Genomic DNA, 24,104 nt, shown 5'->3' with positions numbered 1-24,104 from the left:
TGGGCAGATATCCTTCAATCCGCTTTCAGCGCCCACTTTGCTCTGCTCACCTTTGCGCGGTGATGCCCAGAGGAGAGAGGGGGAGGAGCGGGGTCTCCAATCCTGCCCACCTTTCTCCTCCCTCCGCCGCTGACAGCTCGACAGACACCGCTGCTGGCCTATCGCGCCAGAGCCGGACCCCTCTCTTGTCCTTTCTCTCCCTCCCCCTGTGCCCTGCCCACCCCGGCGGTCTCCTCTCCAGCCCTGCCAGAGCCAATCCGCGACTGGGTGTAAGTAGGGCAAGCCGCTTCCTGGTTCTCAGAAAGGAGGAGCTGGGAGTCGGAGTGGGCCAGCGCAGGCAGAAGACAGGGGGACAGAGCAGCCCAGAAAGCCGGCGGTCTGCAGAGAGAAGAGGAGAAGGGAGCTGCGAGGGAGGGGGAAAAAACGCCGACGCACAATTTGGCGAGTAAGAAAACCTCGCAGGTGTCGAGCTGAGGAAGACAGGAGCGGTGAACCCCCCGCCTCCTGGCGAAGAAGAGGCGAGAGCTGGGAGCATAAAAAAAGAAATATACGAAGTAGAAGAAGTCGGCAGGGTGGGACGAAGTAATCCAGGAAGTGTGGAGGCCGGTCAGGTGGGAGGCGACGAGCCAGGACAGGTGACACACCGGCACTCAGGTAACTATTCACCTGTCTGCCCTCGAAATGTCAGCAAACTAGAGCAATCCTGTAAAGTAAATGTTGTTTTTAGGGGGCATGGTTTGTTTGTTTTGTTTTGTTTTTTCTGCCGTGACAGCACCGGCTTGCCTCGGGCGCTTTCGTCCCTCCTCCCTCCTTCCCGGTTTCTGATCGGGGTCACGGGAGGACTGAACACGTCACGGCTACTCAGTAACTCCCGTCGACATTTATTAAAAGCGTTTCGGTTTACTTTTAGAAGCGCACAGAGCCACACATGCTCTCACAGTTCTTCTGTTTTTGTGGTGGGCGAAGCAGGTGCTGCAGCCGCTGTTTGTTACGTGCGTCTGCGCGCGGCGGCGGCCAGGTGAGCGACACGGAGCAGGGTCGGCGGGTACATTTCTGGAGACTGGGCTGCTAATTATAGCCGAGAACACCGGCTGACATCCAAAACCTATAACCTGTTCTCACGCACATCACCTGCCTCCCTGCGCCACTCACGGGCACGCGGTGCAGTGGATCTGCTGGATTTAGTCTCTTGCGCCTAAACGAGCCACCCTCAGTGGTCTGTTAATCATCATTATCATCATCATCATCATCATCCCTACGGCGCACCCAGTGTTTTATTTTAATCCTGTCACAATCCTGTATTACAAAGGCTGTAATGTTAGGTTAAGGCTTCAGCCTGCATCATGGGTGGGGAGGGTTGTTATATCAGTGGGATTCTGTATGTGTGTGTGTGTGTGTGTGTGTGTGTGTGTGTGTGTGTGTGTCGTTGAAGAGGTAACCGTGTTGCTGACTTGCCCCTCTGACAGACCGGCCTAACAAGCTCAACTGGCTTGGGTTTGGTTTCCCTGTGCTGTGAGCAGCTTGGTTGGTTAAATCTTTAGGCGCCCTTGCAGGCAGTTAAAGCCCCGTGAAGCTCCCAGGCTCAGGTGTTACTGAAGGCTTCTTTATTTTCTTCCTTCTGTCTCACCTCTGTGTCTCTGAGGGGTGAGTGGGTGGCTGTGAAACCAGGGAAGGAAGGTAGCAAAAAGACAAGAAGGAGACCATAAAACAGCCTTTGTACTTTCTGTTTTCTTTTAGTGTGTGTGTGTGTGTGTGTGTGTGTGTGTGTGTGTGTGTGTGTGTGTGTGCGTGCGTGCGTGCGTTCTCTGTGAGCCGGTTACCATCATCATGTGATGGGGCATTTCTAACACTTACACTGGGTTGGCACCACACATGGAAGAGCCATCAGGGTTTTGAAATAATTTCTTAAAGCCAGCTCTGTTTGCCCTAACTTTGTCTGCAACATAATTAGACATCTGTGTTTTACCACCACCACCCTTGTTCCTGGTGTCCTAACATGACCTCCATCTTGGCCTGCTGTCTGCATGCCTGCTTTTTGTAGCCTTGGATATTTCATCATTATGTTTAGTCTTAATTTGCAGAAACATGAATACTTACTGTCCTTCAGTTAGAGAGCTGGGGACATTAAAAAAAAGAAGCCCTCATTACTTGTACATGGTATGTTGCTAATCATGTTCATCTAAAAGGTGTGTGTGTGTAGGGGTGTGTATTTGTGTGTGGGCTTTCCCAACCCTACTTACAGTTGGAGAACTTCTTTTCCGAAGAAGTCAAAGTAGGAAGCAGTTGGTTTCTGTCGGTGTATTTTTCTTTTTCTGTTCTTCTACAAGAACTCCCCACTCCACTCCAAATTACATCTGGTGCATCATATGATAACTTGTGGGTGTGCAAGTGTGTGTGCGTGTGCGCGCTTATCCATATGCAGCATAGCTAACCCAACATATCTGACAAAACAAAAACGAAACGGGCGTCGTTTAGTTAGTCAGCACCTTGTGTTTTTCTTTATCAGTTGATCACATCTCCTCTCTTTGTTCGTGCACCCTTTAGTTAAAGGTAACAATCAAATTAAAGCTCCAGGCATTGTGTTCTTTGACATTATTGGGCAAAAATCAATAACAGCCTCTCTCACACTGTAATTCAAGTGCTCTGAGAGAGAGCGCTACACTCCTGCACCTCCTCGGGACTTCGTTTTCAGGCTTTAGAAAATCTAAACTATGACAGGAAACCAGTCACAGGTATTTTATAAACCAGATCAAAAGAGTAGCACAGAGCAGTATTAAAAAAAGTGAAACTTAGACACCGCTTTGGTTTAAAGAAGAAGTTAAAATTGTGTGTGAAGCCAACAATCACTGTACACTCATTTTTCTAGTCCATAACAACTGTTCGTTTGGAGGAAGGGGTGTATAGCAGAGAGAGAGGACAGCTGGTTTGTGTGTTTTCTTTCTTTTTTCTTTTTTTTACTGCATCTTTCAATTTGATAATTCAAGCATTAAAATCTTTTTCTTTTTCAGGTGTATGACATCTGCAAACCTCTGAGCAAAAAACCAAAGAGTAAGGGGTCGTGCAAAGGAGAAAACAGAAAGCAAGAACCCATCTTCTCCTGGGTTTATGGACTGGAGGTAGGAATCTCGCACCTTTTTATAATATGACTTACACTGTAAACACGTGTACACTCAAGAAGAGACTAGCACTTATGTGGCAACTGGAGACCACAAAATGTCAATAGATTTCAGGCGGGTGAAATAATCAGTAGCAGCACAAAGTGGGCAGGTACAGAATTATCCTAATCTCAGCTTTAAGGTGAGCAATTGAAGCAATTACCAATAGGTGTGAAAAATACTGTTGACTGGCATGTGGCACATAACCTACTCAAGCAGGGTACGGAAAGTCCAGCAGCAGCTGTCGGCTGCAGAGCGACGGCAGACGAGCAAAACTGAGGCTTTTGTCTGCATATCACTCACTCGCTCCGTCTTCCCGACACTTAAGCTGTCAGGCAGCCGTGCGTTACCGTGTAATGGGAAAACGATTATCTTGAAATGTTGTTGTGTCATCCAAGCATATTTGAAAGCCAAGGTCTTAACACCTGTTTCGAATGGCCGCCCTCAGCAATGGAGAAGAAATTGTGCGTCAAGGAGTAGACGGAAATGAACAGTACAAGTGGAGATAACACTTGCAGGACATAAAAGTTGTGTGTGTGGTGTTGAGTCACAAATGCAATTGTGTGAAGAGTGTGAAAGGAGCTTGCGTCAGTGCCTATAAGGTCACCTCAGGAACTGATTTTCCTGTAACTTCAGGATGCACGTCTCTCCTAATGTTATTCAAAAGTTGTGACTACACGGTGTCACCCTGCTAGACTTTTAAAAAAAAACCCATCTTGATGGCATGTGGTAGTTATATTAATTAGCTCCCCTGCAAGCTCATAGATGAATTAGACAGCGACATTAAATCGACACGGTTTAGCAGTGTTTCTTATCCTGTAGCTTGCTAAAAAGTAATAATGTAATTCTGAACAAATTATATGCTATTACACAGAATTATTTAATAAATATATATTTATTTAAAATGTATTTTGCTATTTAATCTCCACCAAAATGTCATATTATCGGTGCCGCTTATTCAGAGCTCCATTTGCACTCATTTACCACGCTGAGTAATACATACATGACTAATTTGTGCGATATCAGCCAAACATATGAGCTTTACTAAATCAAACGTGTGTGTGTGTGTGTGTGAGGGGTATCCTCTGGAAACACTGGTCTTGGTGGGCTGGGAGCAGCATCGTGAAAGCATCCGTGTCCTTGGAATAAATATGAGCTGAATAAAGTGGTCAAACAGTTAAATATTTTATAGGCAACCTGGAAGTTAACTCCACTGTGGTTTGTCGGCTGCAGATGCTCTACTGGCTTTTAAAGATGGCTCAGGAATAATGCCAAAAATAAACCCTCATGTTTTTAAACCAGGCTGATGATATTTATAAGTTTTTGTTGTTGGGAAATAAGCACAAAGGAGCTTTAAGGACATCATAACAGTAATGTTAGACATAATCACATAGCGGAGGACGCAGTCTTCGAGGATTAGCGGCTCCTTCAGCTTCAGGCAACAATATGCTGGCTAATTTAAAAACATGCAATTAAAATGGAACGAGAGACATGAATCTCATTCATTCTTTTTTTTTTTTTCTTTTTTTTTTCTAAAGCTAAATGATTATTCCAGTTGCGATCGTGAAATTGAGATTAGCAAACAAACCATGTAATGAATGGATATTTTTGATATGCCTTCTGACAGCATAAGGTCAGATCCACCTACTGAGAAAGCTGAGCTCTAGAATAAAGATCTCATGACCGGATTACTGATGCTGATTATTATTTAAATGAAGATGTTAGAGTTTCCTGTCAATGTCAGCAAGATGCCACAAACCTACCAACATTTGTGCTGTATGAAGTGCAGTTCCAGCCACGCTCGGTGCATATTTACCTGTGTTTCAACGTAATCCAGATAACGCTGGTGTTTAAATCCCACTGAATTTTACCTTTAAAACAGCTGCAGTTCTGTCAACTTTCCCTTCCTCTTAACTGTCATAGGAAGTAAAATGTATATTAATAAAATGCATGATGTATTGTTTACATGTTATATGTTTAGCTATAAAGAGAACACTCCTCTTTGAAGGAAGCATGAAAATGCCTATATGTTATGTAAAGTTATCTGGACTGAAGGTTAATTTTAATTAGGTTTGAATTTGTTTATGACTTTATCGTGTGACTGTGTGTGTGTGTGTGTGTGTGTGTGTGTGTGTGTGTGTGTGTGGTGGGCAAGTTGGTGTGACAATTCATGTGACCACTGCTTTGCTAGAGTATGACTGGTGACTACCATGTGTCCGTGAAAGGGTGGGTATAAAGGGAAGTGACATTGAGTGGTCTGTCAGGCGAGGAAGAGAGTCACAGACCTACACACACACACATGCACACACTCTGATACATGCATGCACACAGTTCTGGGAAATGCTTTAATTAGGGCATGTGAGCCCATATAAATTCCCCCTATTCAGACATGGGTCTTTCAGTTTCATATGAACCGACTGAGTGGGAGGAAGGTGGGGGGGGGAGAGAGAGAGAGAACGGGGGATGGAGGATGGAGTTGAAAGAAGTCGAGGTTTCTTTTTTAGCCCCAGATATCTGAAGGTGTCTCACCCTCTTTCTTGTGTCTCCTTTGTTCTCATCCAGCATCACTCCGACACCTTCAGTAGTGCCCTGCACTCTGACTTGTGTGTGTGTGTGTGTGTGTGAGAAAGATGACAATGTCTTCATCCAGCTCTTTATTGTCAATATATCCTTAAATAAATCCAATACTGTAACTGCGCTAATCAGATCTGTACCCAGACGTTTCCTCTATTTAAACATACATGGTTTTAGACAAGTTGCGCATTTTCACCATATATGGCGGTTGTTTCTCCACTTTAAAGCTGTAATGACACAGGGGTGACTGCATGGTGTCCGTAATCCAGTCTGCAGCGACTACAGTTGAGTCTTGCCCCCACTCGATCTGTGTCAATAGAGGAAGTTATGTATCTGCCATTTCCTCTTTTCAGTCATGAGTTTCTGTAGCATTTGACAGCCCTCCCTTGCTCTCGACCACCAGCTTCACAGCCCACGCCACCCTAGTGTTAACCAAGGAGCAGGTGGCCGTGACTCTTCTTCTTCTTCTTCTTGTAACGAGTTAAAGAGAAAAGGGGGGGCCTGAGGGAAAAAAACAAAAGCTACAGACTGAAGGAGTGATCGTGATTCAGCTCTTCTAGTAACAGTGCAATTGTTTCTGTACACATTGAGCGGGCGGTTATCATAAATAGGTACAATGAGACAACACTTCAGGGAAAGTGAGAATAAACACCCAAACATGTGCAGGCAAAGGGAGTCATTGCAGCTGAAACTGACCCCTTTCATGTGCGCTGCTCAGAGGGGAACTCCAGCTGCAAATGGAGGCGTTCATTCCAAAAGGCTGCACATCATCATCCCTTCTGGAAAAAATCTAATCACTTTAGTTTTTGTAGTTTTTGTTTTAAAATGTGAATTGCATTGTTTTTACTTTAAATGCGATTTAAAATAGAAGTATTTGTGGACCACAAAGTTTTGCTGAGATGTTCGTCCATCATTCAGGCTGCATTGGCTTCACTAACTGATCATTTGATCAGCAGTTAAAGTTCTCGTTTTCTCTCTTTTTTTTCTTCTTCTTCTTCTTGCCTGGTTTCTGATACCACAGCAGTGGGTGTTGCAGTTGTACACCAGTCAGCTAAACGGTAAAGCCCTCCCTGATGCTGGGCTGAAGTTCTGATAATATTTCAGGGATTGTAGTTACAGTAAATACAAGCGGCCTCCTCCTCTTCCCATACAGTTGAGCCAATTTGTCAGGAAAGTGACACATTGTTTGGTCATATCCTCTGGTCGTCTTTCTTTCTTTTCATTTCTACCAGTCTGGCAGCGTTCACCTGTTTTGTTTTGTTTTTACACATTTTTTTAGTCTAATCTTCCCCTGAGCCGTTTCTCGATCATTTCTCGTGTGTTTGTCTTTCATTTATCTCTCCATCTGTTCTAGTGGTCGACCATTTTTTTTATAGAGCACAGGAAGAGGAAATTGATCAGGATCAGTTAGTTTTTGCAACATTTCTCTCTGTGAGGATGTGTGTGTGTGTGTGTGTGTATGTGTGTGTTCAGCCCTTTTGCAACATCTTCCTCTGAAGTGGGAGTTCATTTGTGCAGGACAACAGAAGCTGTTAAGACCCTCCCACTGTTTTGACAACTTTAATGTAATGGACCCACAATTACACACATGCTAATCTAGGTTTTTCAGTCGATTCAAGAACCCCCCTTAAAAGAGAGGGAGAGCAGCATTTCACTTAAAAGTACCGCAAGAATATGTTGCTGAATACTTTCACGTAACTTTTTGCCCCATCTACTGATTGCCATCTCCAAAACCACCTCACCTGCTCCACCTACCACTGCTGTTACTACATTCTCGAGCACCCACAGGAACACACACCAAAATTTATTTAAAAAATGTTTTTTAAAAAATTTTTTGGCTCAGGTCTACAGTAATTTCTGCAGCACAGGTGGTGATGGGGTCGTGTTTGACTGCATTGGGTTGATCACATGGTTAAACCTCCCCAGCAATCTTATGAATATAATTTTATATCCTGCACGGCAAGGCTGAAAGCTTCAGTCGGACATTATATTATAAGCGGCTCCATGAGGAGTATCGAGCAGGACAAGTTAGTTTTCATTTAGCTCGAGGAGAGAACTGGAGATGTCGAGTATAACGTGCAGGGAGACTGACGGGAATTTAGATGTTAAATGTGTGATTTAACATCTAAAAGAACTCATAACGATATTTTTATTGTACCGCTACAAAACTGTGAATTGTTTTTTGTCTTTTCTTTTTCTTTTTTTCTGGCCAATTAATTACCCTAAAAAATACAACACAGAGCGAATGTCTAACTCTAAAAATACTACTTTTTTAAATTACTCTTCTTATTATCACGATATATTACAACACATGTACAAGCATGTTATTTCTATAATTTTCACAGTACATATATTGTATATGTACTTGCGTTTCAAAGCCATGACCAGTTATTGAAACTGATTTACATTGTAAGTTCTTATATTATAAACCTGTTGACAGACATCCTCTTATACACCTGTGTGTACAGAACATAAAAAAATTAGGAAAATGATTATAGATGTATTTTAAATATGTGTGTGTATCATTGTAGTATATTGCATATGTGTTAAAAAAAAGTGTATTTAAATATTTTATTGTATTGTTTCTGGATTCAAATTTTTGCCACTTTTTCTTTTTTTTAGTTTAAAATTTACGCAGCTGGGGGACTTTAATCTATTTGCAAATAAAACATATTTATTTTATAATGCAGGTTGTTTTTTTAGCCCCGATTACGTTGCAGTATCGCACTAGCGTCGATTGAAAGTATGACTGAAAAGTGACTTCCTAGTTGCTAATGAACTCTTCTACTGTACCTAATTTAAATATTCTCTCAGGTAATGTAAAAAATTAACACAACATATTTATATATATATATATATTTACACTTTTTTTGTTAAACTCTTCATGTGATTTCTCATCTAAAACTAACTGTGAAGATGTCGGGTTGATTTCTGACCACAGTTACTGCACCGGGTGCAGTACGCCTACACAGTTCATTTGCTCTACCTGATTGGCATGTTTTAACACTCCTGCTAACTGATGCATTTCTGTATGTCTGACGTTTAGTTTTTTTGTTTTTTTTGTTTTCTTTTCTTGTTTTCACATGCAATCGCATGTCGTCGTTCTCTCAGTGGAAACATTCCTCAACTTCATCAGCTCAATTCGACTAATCAGATATAGGAAATCACACACACACTCAATAAGATAACATTTCCTGCTTTTGCCTATTAATTGATGCAGGGTGCGGCATTTAATTCGCCCACACACACCTTGATGTTTCAGCGTACACGCACAGCTGTGGAGTTCTGGGGCTAGAAACTGCTGACCAGATAAGGAGCTAAAAGAGGGGGAGAGCAGAGTGTGAAACCACTCTGTCAGCATGCCTACTTTCTCTCTCACACATCTGTGCATTTTCTCCATCTTAGGGTGAAACTCCCTTTTGGTGATGCTAATGATAGAGGTGGCTGCTACCCTCAGACATCTGCACACACACGCAAACGCATACACCTGCAAGGACTCGGCGACTTCCTGTGGCTGCGTGCATGTGTTCACCTCTTGCTCTATCGCTCTGTTTACCTCCCAGTCTTCATGTCATGGCTCCTCTCCCTTCTCTTTTTCTGTCTCCCCCCCCCCTCCTCCCCCTCCACCTTCCTCCCCTCCACCTTCCTCCCCTCCACCCCTTGTAACTTAACTCTCTCGACTCTTGTTTCATGTCTCTTCGCTAACACAGATTGTTCGAGGCTGGGACTAGATTTTCCTGTCTTAACCTCCTCTCTGCTTTATCTTTCAGAGTATCTCAACACCCACTCCCCATTCACTCACTCACTCGCTCTCATGTGTTTCTCCTCCCCCATACCCTCCTTACACTTGTTTGATTTCTAAGAACATGTGTGTTTTTAGAAAACATACCTCCCTCATGTTCCTTTTTTAACTTTTGTTGCCTCTTCTCAAATCTCAGACCGTTTTCCTTCCAACCTCAGATTGATTTCTCCTTTCCGTCTCCTTCTTTAACTGGGGCAAACAAACAGAAGAATTTGACTTAAGGCTGATTTTGGGCAAAGAAAATAAGCACAAAAATCTTTTTGTTGTTGTTTTGTTTTTTACAGAAATAAATTGAAACTGCTTTAGAAAATGATTCAGAATGAAAAACATGTAAAGTTCAACTTAAAGTAGTTTAAACCAATCTTTAAACTAATCATAACTAAATCGTATCTTCCAATGTTCTGTGTTCCTTAAATCTTACTACACTTTGTTCACTTTTATAGTTTTATTACACATTTAAAAAATGTTTGAAAGTCTTAGCGGCATCCCCTCATTTCCTTCTCCTCCAGATGTCAAATAGATGCTTCCACAAAATTACATTAAACTATACAAATAGAATAGCTAGCATGAATCCTGTTTCCTAAGTTACAACAAAATAAAACCATGACTTTCTAGCAGTTATTGCTCAAAAGCCAACCATTTTGTCCCTTGCACACTGTAATGTCATTCGTTAAAGGTTTTCAGTATAGAGCCTTTGGATGCATAACTCTCATGTGGTAAAGGGAAACATAAAAGCCTTTTATTCCCATAGATGTCAGGTTAGAAGCTGGTGGATATTACACAATGTATATGTGCACCCAAATGTCTTGCCCCATGTGCTGATAAGCTGATAATCCTCCAGCAGATTCACACCGGCGTTCAGGTCTGGCATGCAAACCGGCTGCTGTTGTAGCTCGCAGTGGAGTGTTGTGGTGTGGGAGGGCGAGGGGATAAGGGCCTTCGCTCTGCCAACCAAATGAATAATGTAATGTGTTCTTGGAACTAAGACCACAGCGTGCGCATGCGTCACACTTTACACACACACACACACACACACACACACACATCATAACGCCCCAGTTACAGTAAGGACAGAGGAGGGCATGGTTGCAGGGGCACTCTTAAATAAAGAAAGAACAAACTTTGCTGAGTAACATCAACTCAGAGGACTTCTCTTTTTTCTTTCTCTCTTTTTTTTTTTTTTTCTAAATTCCTCTTCAGTTATTGCAGGTTGCAATCGTTGTAATTATCATGATGGTGTCTCAAGTCTTGTCTTTGACAAATTCAAATGGCGATTCAAATTCACCCCCCTCGCTGCGTCTGTTTTTATATCTCCTGGTGGGATGCAAATGTTCAGTCCGGAGGGAACTGCTGGGACACACAGCAGGTGGAGTTTGTGTTTTATCTCCCAGCAGGGACGAGCTGCTTTACTAGAAGACCTGCCCGTGTTCGTTTAGTTTTGCTTTTTATGCCGTTTTAGACACAGTTGTCACTCCAAATGGTTTTGCGCCCCTGTAATGCCTTTGAGAGCGCTTAGCCTGGCTGAAAGCAGCGGTTCTGGTTTGGCAGACATTATGTGTGTATACTCTCATCTCTTCTCATCCCCCCCACGTTTCCTCCTCCCCCTACTCTTTCTCAGCGAAGGTGTACCAGTACCACATTCAAGTCATTACCCCCAAAAAAGTAAGGTGTAAAGAAAAAAAAAAGGTTGAAATCTTTCTAAACCCTTTAAATCAGTCTGTCAAACAGAGGAGAGACTTGGTGTGAGCCGGACGAGGTGTGTGGAGGAGAAACGGTATGAATTTGAATCTTATTTTTCATGTGTTTGGCTGCTTTGTTGTTGTTTTGTTGTTTTTGTGGCAGAGGTTGTTTAGCATCATGATTTGTTTTGTTGTGGTTTGGATTAACTTTGCGCTAAATACGGGGTTTTATATGAATGAAAACACTTGTACACGTGTTTGTTTCTTAGTCACTGTGTGTCTCTGTAGGAGGAATTTCATTTCATACAGAAACTCCGTCTGTAACGAGGACATTTTATAATAATTTATTCAGAGCCGCTGAAACGCATCTGTGTGCTCCCGTCGAGTCACTGAACAGCACAAACGTTTTGCACATAGTCACGTTCAAAACTGTTGCACAATTTTTCTTAAGCCTTCTTCCAATTTAGATTTACCTAACGACTTTGTAAAACTCTAAAATCGATCCATAAACTTGTCCGTCTGCTAGCGCGAGTACTGAGAAAGCCATCACAACACCACAAGTGCTCATATTAACCAACATGGACGGACACACACACACACACGAGCAGGCCACTCTGGAAAACATCTGACATCAGAATTCATAAAAGCTTTTCTCCTTCTCCCTCTCTCAGCCACAGTTTTCTGTGACTAGTATAAAGTCATATTTTCCCCCTTAGTGCTGGAGCCTGATATAATTGAGGTGGACTGGGAAAACTTACAGCCTTTAACGGAAAATAGGAGCCATAAAAATAATACCAACAGTTCTAGTTCCAGTTACCACACGCTCTCTGTGTGTGCAGTGGGATTTCAGCATATAGTCGATGGATAGTATAAGCTGCTTTTATACTGAAGAGTAAATCTTTGTGAGCAGGTTTGGTCAATCCTGCAGCTGTCGTTTTCCTGGCCTCCACACAAACTGCTCTCTCTTTCTGTTGAGCTGGTGGACAGTAACTGTGGATTTAAGTTTCCATTTCCTCTTCAGTAAAAGCAAATCCACGGCAGATCCTCCACATTTCTTTGATTTCTTTCTTCTTCTTTTTAAAAAAAAATACATTTCGTATAACCTGCAGGTTTTTTGACCAGTGGCCTTGCAGTTAGATGGAGATCCAAAAAATGATTTGAAGTTGTGATCTGTATATTTAAATAAACAAATAGATCTTTGTTGTTAAAAGAGAGGAAGAGTGTGCACATAATGAAAGCAAGGGATGAGGAAACCGTCAAGTTGCAGAGGTGGTACATTCCTCCACCGTCGACAAAGAGTAGGAGGTGAGAACAAAAAAAACTAAGAAAGAGATGAGATACAATTGTTGGAAAGATAACATCTGTCGCATTAAATGTACAGAAAATCAACACAATCCAAAATTCCATGGGTTAAAAAACTTGACTTTTATCTACTTTGCATGCTCACTTTATTTGTGTGTTTTGGCGAGAGTAAGAGACACGCCTAAAGGCAAACAGTCCTATCACTTATTTGACTTTTAAGGTAACAAGTCCTGTTTAACATGAATAAACTAAGAGTGACAGTTATTAAGAGTTAGGCTAATAGCTGAGCACTTGCTTGGAAGCTTTCAAGTGCATGACAATATGCGTTTGTGGTATCAGCCTGTGGGCTGGTTTAACATTAGTTACAATGTGTTGCAAGATTCAGCAACTTATGCAGACATGTCCTTCGTAAGCGACGAAAACAACCAGAAACAAAGTCACAAGGAACAAGAAGGGGGGGAGACACAAAGAGTGTGTAGTTTGTGGCTGTGCATGTCATAATGTGTCAGTATTAAGTGACTCACAGGCAGACAGAAAATTGATGGGAATCGTTGAAACTTCTATGCAATCTTATTATTTTCCGAATACGTCTGTGTTCTGAGGAATATGCCTAAAATAACAAGCTTGAACCACCAACCTCCCATGATGCTCTTTTTTTTTTTTTTTTTTTTCTCTCTCTGTCTCTCTCTCTCTTTCTCTCTCCCCTGTGCCGGAAATTTAATGTGCACCGTTGTTTGCTCCTACCAAAACCCCTTTGTTTCTCGCTTTTCTGCAGGGCTTCAATTTCTGTTTTTTGAGTGACTTTTTGCTTGCTGAGAAGCATTTCCAAATATTACACTGTGTGCTCTGTGTTTTGTTTTTTTTGTTTTTTTAAATAAAGAATCTGATTTTAATGGCGTGATTACCAGTGATGGAGCTGTTTGAACACAATTTTCTGCTCCAGTATCCTATCTGCTTAGTTTCCACTTTTTTTTCCTCTTCATTATCTGTTCTATGATGGCCTAAAACGTTTTTTTTTTTAATGTTATTTTACAAATTCAGAATTGTCCGTAAAATTTCAGGAAACTGTGAAAAATGGATGTTGCAAAAGGGACATTTTTATCCTTCTTTGTCCAGCACATGCTCTAAAAGTCAAACTTATTCAGTTTGCAGGAATCTAAGATGAGGAAAAGCGGCTAACCCTCATTTGTAATAATCTGAAAATGTCTGATATTCCAAGTCTGAGAAATGTGAATTTTAAAAGAAAAAGTTAGGTGTCCAAATAAACAAAAAACAAAATTGAGAAGGCCGTCTGAACGTCTTCACTCTTCTATATCAGCAGTTAGCCCTACATGTCGTCCTTGATGCCTCAAGTTCAGCGAGATAATTCTTTGTACAAGTGCGTTGGCTTCAGAAATATTAGTAAATATTTGTAACAGAATCTTTGGTGGTATTTTCTGACAAGTACCCAGTGACGTTCAACACGCCTAAGTTTCAAAGGAAGAGCACTTTGCACCAGTTTGTCTCAGTGGTGCAATGTGATATGGTTTAACTCTCATATTGCACCTACCTCACTGTTTTAATATGACTCACAATGCCAATATGATTTTGGTTCTTACACGTTTTTTTTGCGTTCTTTGATTTTACCAAAAAATACTTTTTTCTTCTATTTTTTTACATTTCACATGGTTTTGGTTGCATGTGCTTATTTCCTTCCTGCGAAAGTAGTTGTACTAATGTGCATGGTCTGAAGCCGGATGGGTATTAATGCACAGCAACCGCAGCGATGCCATAACCTTAGCCGCGTTGCGATCCACGTACCTGTTGGCCTCGTACTTGTGAACAGGGAGGGGACGGCAGGAAGATTATGTTTATCGGAAAGTGTTCGGAAAATGGGCCGTTGGGTTTTGGAGAGAGGGGGCGCGTAGGCGACTTTGGGGGGGGAGGGGTATCTCTCAATGTGTCTTCGTCACCCTGCACCCTCTTTTGGTACGACAGGAAGGAGAGTGAGTGACAGAATGTGCGAACGAGGTAGACATCCCCAAGGATGAACGCTTAACCCCGACTTCTGACAAAGAGATCAGACCTTTTAAGTTGTCTGCACATCTGAAGGAAGGAGGAAATAGGAAAAAAAGAGTGGTTTTGAAAGAGAAAGACAGAGCGAGGAGGAAAGTGAAGGAGAAGACTTGCGAAGAACGAAAAGATGGAAGCCGTGAGACAGACGCTGCCTCGTCTCCAGCTGACGGTCCCCATGCCCATAAAGAAAGGGAAGGTAGGACTAACATTTACGACCTCTGGGTGGGTTCGTCCTCTCACCTTCGCACGAGAAAGAGACGGTTTGAGAAATCAAAAGGACCACAAAGTTTGCAGAAAGGTACCGGCAGGTTCTTGATAGGCATTTCATTAATTGCCTGTACTTTTATTTTATTTTCTCGTTGTTGAATGGGTGGGGTGCATTTCTGCGTGACTTAAATAGCCTGTCGTTAAGATCATCACATAACTGGTTAAATCTAACAATGGTGGGTGGGGGGAGCCACAGATTGGCACGCTATGTGTGCAAGTGCTCATGTGTACTGTGTGTGTGTGTGTGTGCCTGTGTGCTCTTGTGCATGCACGTGTGTGTTTAATAGGGTGTGTTTTGGAGCAGGTTAGTCAGGTGGATGTACTGTTGTTGAGCAGAGCCCTCTGGGCACTGTGTGAACACTGTTATTGGATGGCCAGGGGGCTGCCAGTTGCTATGGGAGGGAGAATCTGGAGCGTGAGTTGTTTGTGGAAAATCTGGTCTGCTCAGGTGTGTGAAGAGATATTGTCGACCAGGTACAGTGTGGACAGGGTGAGGTGCGAGCTTAGGGATCCAAAGAAGGGAGTTGTTGGGTCTTATTACTGTCACATCTCACAAAGGGAAATAAAGAAAGTCATTGTCCTTGCTTGACGTTCATTACGGGATTTTACGTTCAACCCACCGCTCATACTTCTTGTCGAAAAACTGGTTTCTAACATATCCTCACGCCACTTTTAAAAGACAAAATACAAAGACCGCGTTATGAGAGTCACCGATGGACCTGTTGCAACTCTAAAAATTTGTATTTGACGTCAGATTATTTTCGTCTTTATTAAAGCTTATAATTCTCTTACTGTTTTTTTTTTTTTCCCTTCCTCATTCTTTCACTGGTACTCCCCCTTTCACCCACTCTAGCCTGTCACTTCCTCCCTTGCTTGGGTTTTTTCCTTCTCTCTCTCTTCCATCAGCCCCTCTCTACCTGGTATTTTATTTCAATCAGCTAATGTTATAAGGGTTTCACACGAATTAACCTACTGCCCTCTCGTTACGACGCCTACAGCACATTACATAACCTTGTGTCCTTTCCTCATCTTCACTGTCGTTTTTGTTTTATATTTCCACCGTGTCACACATGATTTTATTTTTCTGCTTCCTCTTGAGTTTTGTATTTCATTTAGCTCTCATTCAGTTGCCTTCATTTGAACTTTTTCTCAAATGCCCAGACCTCTCGACATCCACCAAAAATCACCACCTCCTGATTTAGTAACCTGGATCAAAAGCACAGGGAGAGTGAGGCGAGGAGGATCATGAGGCAGAGTTGTTGTTGTTGTTGTTGTTGTTGATCCCCGTTTAAACTGTACGTCAGGTGAAAGGGGAATCCTAGCCTCAGTGACACTTCGAGATTTATTTTTGGGAGATTTAAGTATGACTCTGTGAAGGATGGTCTCTTATTTTTAGAAACTACACAGCAGTAACCTGTCTTTCTTTAAAAAAATGAGCCTGTAATTTGCTCACCCCTCTGCTTCTGCACATAAATTGAATTACCTTTCTTTCATGTAGGTGGCAATGTCTCCAGGAGAGGACGGGCTGATTGGGATTCCCTTCCCGGAGCACAGCAATGAACTGTTGTCCCACCTCAATGACCAGAGGAGGACAGGGCTCCTGTGTGACCTCACCCTGACTTCCCGCGGGGCACGCTACCCGACGCACCGCTCGGTCATGGCTGCCGTCAGTCTGTACTTCCGCCGACTGTTTGGTACAGAAGAAGCGGGCGGCGAGGGCGGAGGAGGTTTCAGCGTTTGCCAGCTGGATTGTGTGGCACCAGACGCCTTGGACGCCCTGCTGGAGTTCGCCTACACTGCCACTCTGACGATCCCCAGCTCTGGGATGAGAGATGTGCTGCGAGGGGCTCAGCTTCTGGGCATCCAGTGTGTGGCTGACGCCTGCAGAGACATCCTGGGGGAGACGGCAGAGGCCGAGGGGGAGGCAGCAGAGGAGCAGAGAGTTCAGCACACAGCTACTGATAGAATGGTAGGGGGAGAGAGGGTAATAGAGAAGGCCTCCAGAAGAAAAACAGACAGAAAAAAGGTGAAAAAAATTGGGCCATATCACAACATCAACTCCTCACCTTTGAACCCGCCGCCTGCTTCTCCCATCTCGCATCCTTCACCTGCATCCGACAGCTTCCGCTCTCTGCCTTCTACTCAGCCTCCTAGCCCCGAACGCCACGAGCTTCGCCTCACGCCTGGCCAGAACGGAGATCCTAAAGAGATTAGAGAACCTGGCAGAGGGGCTACACTAAACGGAGGGCTCCCTTATTGGCTACAAGACCGCCCTCGTATAGCCCACCCACCTCCCATACCGCCCCTAAATGACAAGCTGTCAGGGGATGAAGAGATTGAGGGTTTGGGCGAAGATGGTATGCCGATGGGAAGCACCTCCATGCCTACCTCTGTAGCTGATCGTGGTGCAGCCCCCTCAGTAGTGGGAGGGGGGAGAAAGAGGAAGTCTCAGACCCCACAGCAATGTCCTGTCTGCCAGAAGATCATCCACGGAGCAGGAAAACTGCCACGACACATGAGGACGCACACTGGAGAGAAACCCTTCCAGTGCAGTGCTTGTGGAGTCCGCTTTACCCGGTACAGAAACTTCTTACTACGATAATCAGAATGTGCTCGGTTGTTGTTGGTTTTTTCATCTTTTTTTAACTCTTTCTACCTCTTCATGATTTTGTCTTCTGCTCTATTTTCATCAGCAATGATAAGTTGAAGATCCACATGAGGAAACACACAGGCGAGCGCCCGTACCCCTGCCCCCACTGCCCTGCTCGGTTTCTGCATTCCTATGACCTCAAAAACCACCTGTCCCTCCACAGTGGGGCGCGGCCATTCGAGTGCCCGCTTTGCCACAAGGCGTTTGCCCGGGAGGACCACCTCCAGCGTCACCGCAAAGGTCACAGCTGCCTGGAGTTACGCACGCGTCGCCCCAGACGTGGGCCCGAGCTTGTGGAGGATGAGATCGGTGACGGAGGCAGGAGGGAGCAGTCCAACCATCTGGAGGCTATGTCTTTACAGCCCCACTCCTCTACGTTCATCCCCCGCACAATGCTGGAAGGGGGAAGTGGCTCCGGCGCCGGTCCTCTAATATTTCCAGGTGACATCGAGAGGGAGCGCTCTCTCGCCCTTCAGGCTCTGGCCCAGTTTGGGTCTCAGAGGCTGGCCAGCTACCCCGAGCTTTTCCTACGAGGGCTGGACATGCGAGCAGGCAGGGAGGCGGAGGGAGAAGATGCAGGAAGAACCCGCTCGCCAGCTACACATCGCGACCGGTGGGCCGAGGAAATGGAAGAGGAAATGGGAGACGAGGAGGCAGAAGAAGAGGAATAGTGAAAACAGAACGTCTGTTTGACTGATCAAGTGTGTGTATGCGTGTGTGGTAAAACATCCACAATAAAAAAATAATAATAATAAGATCACTCAGGTGGCTGGACTAATTACCTGCTGCTCACCGATAGAGAGCGCTTAAGAAAACAAAGATTAAATGAAAAAATATAATAAAAGAAAAATTGCAAAACGGGTTTTCTGCGATATTTTAAATGTTTGTCTTCTGGTTGTTGGCATTTGATTGAATTTTTCTTTTAAAATGTATTTCTTGTTTGCTGTTTAATTTCATTTACTTTAGGTTTGAGCTCTTTCTTATGTCTTGATTTTATTTTTGGAAGCTGGTGTGTGTCAGTGTGTGTGTGTGTGTGCGCGTGTGGTTCCTGGGATGCTTTTTACTATGCAAACTAAAATCCAGGGCTGCGGCATGGAGTGATAGTTTAAGATGTATATTTTAGTTACAAAATATGTTGATTCAGGTGCACTTCAGGAGTCATATCAGCTGGATCACAACAATGAGTTTGTGTGCCCTGTCCTCTGGTGGTTATCAGTGGAAATGCAGTCTAAGTAATTAGACTTTTTCTGTGCATTGAAAGCAATAATCTTACCTTCTTTTTTTTTTGTTGTTGTTAGTTGTTGAGTGAGCTTTGATTTGGTGCATAAACCAAAGATTTTAGGTTTTCTTAAGAGGAGATGAGAGAGGTAAACTGTAGCCAATGTTGGGTTTGAAGGCAAGAATCTTCCCAACTGTTTTGATAGCCATGAGAAAGAAACCTGCTTCTATATTTGAGTGTTTAAGAGCTGCAGAGCTCTGTGTTAAATGCCTGACCAAAAAGAGACAAAGTCTGGGTCAATGAGTTGATGCTGATAAATGGTAAAGACAATTCTCCCCCCCACTCCCGAGAAGCTGTGGACTAAAGTCTTCCAATGCACTCACTCGGGTTCTTTGATCGAAGACGACGTGCCCCCACGCCCTTTCTCTATTTATTTATTTATTGATATTTATTAAGGTTCTTCCGCTCAAACTCTTTTGTAAGACCAAATAGAGGGTTGGACACAGATCTGATCCGCTCCTCATCCAAGCTGCATTATGCTAAAAATCTTTCCTTGTGGTCTCCATACACCTCAAAGCCTTTTTACAGGCAGTGTCTTTGTTTTGGATTTTTTTGTTGTTTTTTTTTTTTTGGCCATTCATCCTCAAATGCATTCTTTGCACATTTAACCCCATCAGGTTCCATAACACAGGCACATTCCAGAGAGAAGGGAACAGCAGTATCAGGGGTTGAAACCCTCCCTCGTAAACGGACTTTTCAGCACGCTCTTCAGTTGTTAACTCAACATGTATGGTACTGTATCACATGTTGTTGCATGGCAGTTCTTATAGATCGGCCTAAAGGGGGCCGTTGTCTTTTCAGTTCATTCGTTTTTGACCAAAAGCTTTTTATCACCCTTTACCTGAAGCAGAACCTTCACGGGGTGTGATGCAACCATCAATTGCTTGAAGTGACAGCGTTTGTTTTTATTTTCACTTTCATTGAAATCTGCATTTTCAGAGCCCGCTGTATCAGCCACGCTGATCTGGCCTTGTGTGCACTGTCAGCTCTTTTCCTTGTAGTGAAACCTTTTCTCTGTTTCCAGTTTGTTTTGCACTAAGAGATTTTGGAGCTTCAAGCTTTTTTTCTTTTATTTTCCTTTAAAATCTTTTCCATTCACTCACTTACTACCATTTAAAAAATTGTGATTCAACTAGAGAATACTTCTTTAAAACCCACATGCTTCCTCCTGTATATTAGTACAGATATTGTCAAATATAATATATACATGTATATATATATTGGGATGAAGTTGCCTTAGGTTTTGGTTTGTTTTTTGTTTTTTTTGTGCTGCAACTATTCTCAGGAAATCTTGAGCAATGCACTAAGTGATTAAATAAAATATCGAATGGGAAGAAACTGGTGCTGCAGGGTGATTGACACTCTTCATACTTGTGTAATGCCAGTAGTTTCATATTTGCTTTTATATCAAGTTGTTTGATGTTTAAACCACGAATGAATGAATTAAAATGTAGGTGAATACGAGTAGTGACAGTAAACTACTGGCCTTACTAGAACCAGTCTTACTGGAATGGCAGTATGACGGTTGGTATTGGGCATGAAGGGTGTTGGTACTCCCAGTCGGAGAGTGAATGTGGTTTAACTGATGCCAGCTGTGAAGTGTGAGTTTCTATGTGAGCTGTTTTTTGTTTTCCTGGCTTCGGTGAAGGGACATGGGGTACAGTCTGAGCAGAGACCCCGCTATCAGGGATACATTTTTGTCTTTCGGTTTTTAGTGGACCTTCTCAGTGATATGAATTCATTTTCCCAAGATTTGTTTCAGTTATTGTAAAGAGAATAAATAAAGATATCTAAGCTTGGCGTTTCTGTGTTACTGTTATTTTGTTTTTTTTACTTTTTTACTATTTTTTTTTTTCCTTCCCATATCTGCCCCCATCTCACCCTATCCCCAGTATCCTCCTCCTATCACACCAACCTTCTGCATATCCTCCTTCACTACGTCCATGAATCTTCTCTAGGCCCTTTTTCTTTTCCTCCTACCTGGCAGCTCCATATATCTAATGTCCTTCCTCTGCATATGTCCAAACCATCTCAGCCTTGCTTCTCTAATTTTGTCTCCAAACTGCTCAACCTGCGCTATCCCGTTGATATTCACATTTGTAATCTTGTCCATTCTGCTCAGTCCCCCCAAAAATCAGCATCTTCAACTTAGTAGCACTAAGGAGGCAGAGCTTGAGGAGTCTATCTACAAAACATACGTTGGAACAGATCTCACAACAATCTTGTAAACTTTGCCTTTCACTCTTGCTACTATCCTTCACCCCTCACACTCGTATCCACCCACTCCATCCTGCCAGCACTCTCTTCTTCACTCTCTTGTGCACTGCTTGCTTTTTGATGGCTAACCAGAGGTATATAAACTCATCCACCTTCACTACCTCTATTCCTCACATGTTCACCTTCCACCTCTCATTCACACGTGTATTCTATCTCGTTTGTACTGATTTTAATTCATCTTCTCTCCAGAGCATAACTCCACCTCTCTGGGATCTCCTACACCTGCTCCCTACTCTCCCTATAGTTTACAATGTCATCTGCAAACATCATAGTCCACAGAGACTCCTGCCTGACCTTATCAACCTGTCCATCACCACTGCAAACAAGATCCACAAAGACACGGTGCAGCTCCTGACTTTCTCTATGCTTCTGCATCAACACTGTCAAAGCAAACAGCAGTGCTCTTTCTCGGAACGAAGCCATACTGCTGCTCGCTGATCATCACCCTTGCTCTTTAACCTAGCTTGAATAACTCATAGTTTCATGCTACGGCTCATCAACTTTATTCTTCTGTAATTACGACAACTCTCCACATCACCCCAGTTCTTAAAGATCGGTAGCAGTACATTTCTTCTCTACTCGTCAGGCATCCTCCAACTGTCCAAGATTATGTCAAACTCATTAAAAAGTCTGCTGCTACCAGCATCTCCATATCTCTACAGGTACTGTATGTCAGTAGGACCAGCCATCTTTTCACTCTTCATCCTCTTCATAGCTGCTCTCACTTCCTCCTTACAAATTCCGCTGCACTTCCTGATTCTCTAACTGCCCTCCATCTGTCCCTCTTCTCTGGGGTTTAAAAACTAGCACATAGGCAATTTTCTAAGTCCGATGTCAAAATCCACGGAGAGTTGAGAAATAGTATAACGCACTATATCTGCAATACTAGTGAATTTAAACTTAAACTAAAAGGACCCCCCAACATTTAATAATTAAATAGTTGTGACTGAGCTGTGTGGGCAGAAAAAAAGTGCTGCTGTTATTTTTAACATTCTTGTGCTGACATTTCTTGTTAAGTGCCAGTAAGTGATCTGTAATATGAGCTAATCTTGGTGAAATATCACCTCACTGAGGTGTCAGTTATGCTTTCAATGGCATTGTCAGAAAAGGTGAAAAGTGATGGGAAATGAAGCGTGCCTGAGCTAGTTGACAGGAACGTATAGACTGAGCTGGCACTGTGTTTTCAGTCAGCGATCACTGTTTGTTTACAAAGTTCATCGTTATGCTGACAGATTAAAGAGTAATTGTTTCAAATATTCGTTTGTCCCGATTCCAGACAGATTATTTAATGATTCTTTTTGTTTTGTTTGGATTTTATAGAATCGAATTGATTATTTATGCTATTGTTACTTTAATATCGCCTCTGTCAGTGCGCCCCAGGGCAGATTTGGCTACAATGTAGCTTGCCATCACCAGTGTGTGAATGTGTGTGTGAATGGGTGAATGACTGATTGTAGTGTAAAGCACTTTGGGGTCCTTAGGGACTAAGTAAAGCACTATAAAAATACAGGCCATTTACCATAATATTTTGTTTTAAATATTTCTCATGTTTACTTGCTTGGCTGTTACATTCACTGTCCACTTTAATAAGTAAACCTTGTTTGTATTGAGCTGGGCCCCCTTTTACCTTCAGAACTGTCTTGATTCTTGAATTCACAACTGGAACACTCCATATTCAATACTGACACTATACCATTACATAGTTGCTGCACATTTATCAGTTGCTCATCTTGTTCAATTTTGTCTTATCAGTGTGAATTGTAGCTTTAGTTTCCTGTTCTTAGCTGACAAGAGAGGCACCCAGTGTGGTCTTCTGTTGCTTTACCCCGATTTTCTTCAAAGTTAATTGTGTTGCTTCTGTGTTCCTTTGCTGTAACAAGTGGTTATTTGAGTTGATGTTGCCTTCGTATTGGCTGGAAGCAGTCTGGCCAATCTCCAGAGAACTGCCTCTCGCTGGATATTTTCTTCTTTTCTGATCATTCTTCATAAACTGAAGAAGTGATTGTTGGGGAAAATCCCAGCAGATCAGCAGCTTCTCAAATATTCAGTCTGGCACCATCAACAATGGTTTGCTCAGTTTTCCTAGTACGGTTGTTGCACTGTGATTGGTTGACTAGATATTTGTGTTAACGAGCAGTTGTGCAGATGTGGCCATGACTGTGTGCTTGAATGATTTCTTTGGATCATAATGGAGGTTGAACTTGAGCTCACTTTTTCTGCCCCCTAACTCTAACCCAGGGGAAAATAAACTTGCACGCAACACTTTAAGCCCATTATTTCTTAGTTTAAGTGATTGAGCTGGAAATTGTGTGGGGGAAAAAGTGAACAGGTCTTTAACATGGAAGTCATTCTGACCTATGAAAGGCACAGGTGTGAATAATAAAATAAACCGTGGCTGGTTTGCGTTCATGGTCCTAATTTTGTTCTGGCTCTGTCTCACCGTGGAACTCGGCTGCACTTAAAGTGAGTAACATTTGTGTGTTTCGAGTTCAAGTTCAATCATCTATGGAGCATTTTCACAGAAGATTAAAAGGAAATAACACCTCAAGTGTTTCAGTAAACTTTTCCAGTCAACCAGCACACAAAATACCAAGACAAATGAAATGCCAACCCAAGTGGCAAAGCAGGCCTCACGGATGGTATAAATAAATCGGTGCCCCCCACCACCTTGCCAGGAGGCCATGTTTACTTTCAGATTAATAATTCGTACATAACCATGTAAACTGTGCACAAAATCCCTTAATAAAAATGATATGATGTGGCTTTGATACTGACCCAATAATTGTCTCGATGCACGCTCAATCAACCAGGTAAGGAAATCCCAAAAAGTTGATTCTGTTCATCTGGAATTAATGTTTTCAGTGGGGAAAACGTTTCGTCACTCTTCTAAGTGACTCTCTGTGAATAGTACTCATGGCCACTGATCAGCTGGCATGACAATTTCCATATTAGTGAGCATTAGTTTTTGGGTGACCCAATAATTGTTTCTGTGTGCGTGCGTGCGCGTGCATAACATAGCCTAACGGGTACCTTCCGCGAGCAGGACGTGACGTGGTCTCTAATC

The 24,104-nt window shown here is 42.8% G+C and overlaps 1 protein-coding gene across 2 annotated transcripts; it reads left to right on the top strand.

Annotated features, from left to right (window-relative positions):
• Window positions 1-259: 259 nt before the first annotated feature.
• zbtb7b (zinc finger and BTB domain containing 7B) lies at window positions 260-20,564 on the top strand. Of its 2 annotated transcripts, XM_085291966.1 has the most exons (4): window positions 260-654; window positions 3,009-3,116; window positions 16,333-17,411; window positions 17,528-20,564. In XM_085291966.1, the coding sequence occupies exons 3-4, from the start codon at window positions 16,339-16,341 to the stop codon at window positions 18,153-18,155; spliced, it is 1,701 nt and encodes a 566-aa protein (XP_085148092.1). In that variant the 5' UTR covers window positions 260-654; window positions 3,009-3,116; window positions 16,333-16,338; the 3' UTR covers window positions 18,156-20,564. The 2 variants fall into 2 exon arrangements, with proteins under 2 accessions (XP_085148092.1, XP_085148091.1); XM_085291965.1 differs by lacking the exons at window positions 260-654; window positions 3,009-3,116 and adding an exon at window positions 14,501-14,763.
• Window positions 20,565-24,104: the final 3,540 nt, after the last annotated feature.

Source organism: Mchenga conophoros, linkage group LG11 (assembly GCF_057382185.1).
Source record: "Mchenga conophoros isolate Kocher_MC1m ecotype Shallow Benthic linkage group LG11, M_conophoros_male_GT1.1, whole genome shotgun sequence".
NCBI lineage: Eukaryota > Metazoa > Chordata > Actinopteri > Cichliformes > Cichlidae > Mchenga > Mchenga conophoros.
The sequence above is the reverse complement of the archived record's forward strand: the minus strand, read 5'-3'. Positions and strand labels throughout refer to the sequence as shown.

What these genes read in the sequence shown, in the direction of transcription:
- zbtb7b (XM_085291965.1), top strand. Translation starts at nt 14,695, where the DNA reads ATGGAAGCCGTGAGACAGACGCTGCCTCGTCTCCAGCTGACGGTCCCC. An exon ending in TGCCCATAAAGAAAGGGAAG is followed by an intron (nt 14,764 to 16,332) that starts GTAGGACTAACA and finishes TCTTTCATGTAG; the next exon opens with GTGGCAATGTCTCCAGGAGA. An exon ending in TGTGGAGTCCGCTTTACCCG is followed by an intron (nt 17,412 to 17,527) that starts GTACAGAAACTT and finishes TATTTTCATCAG; the next exon opens with CAATGATAAGTTGAAGATCC.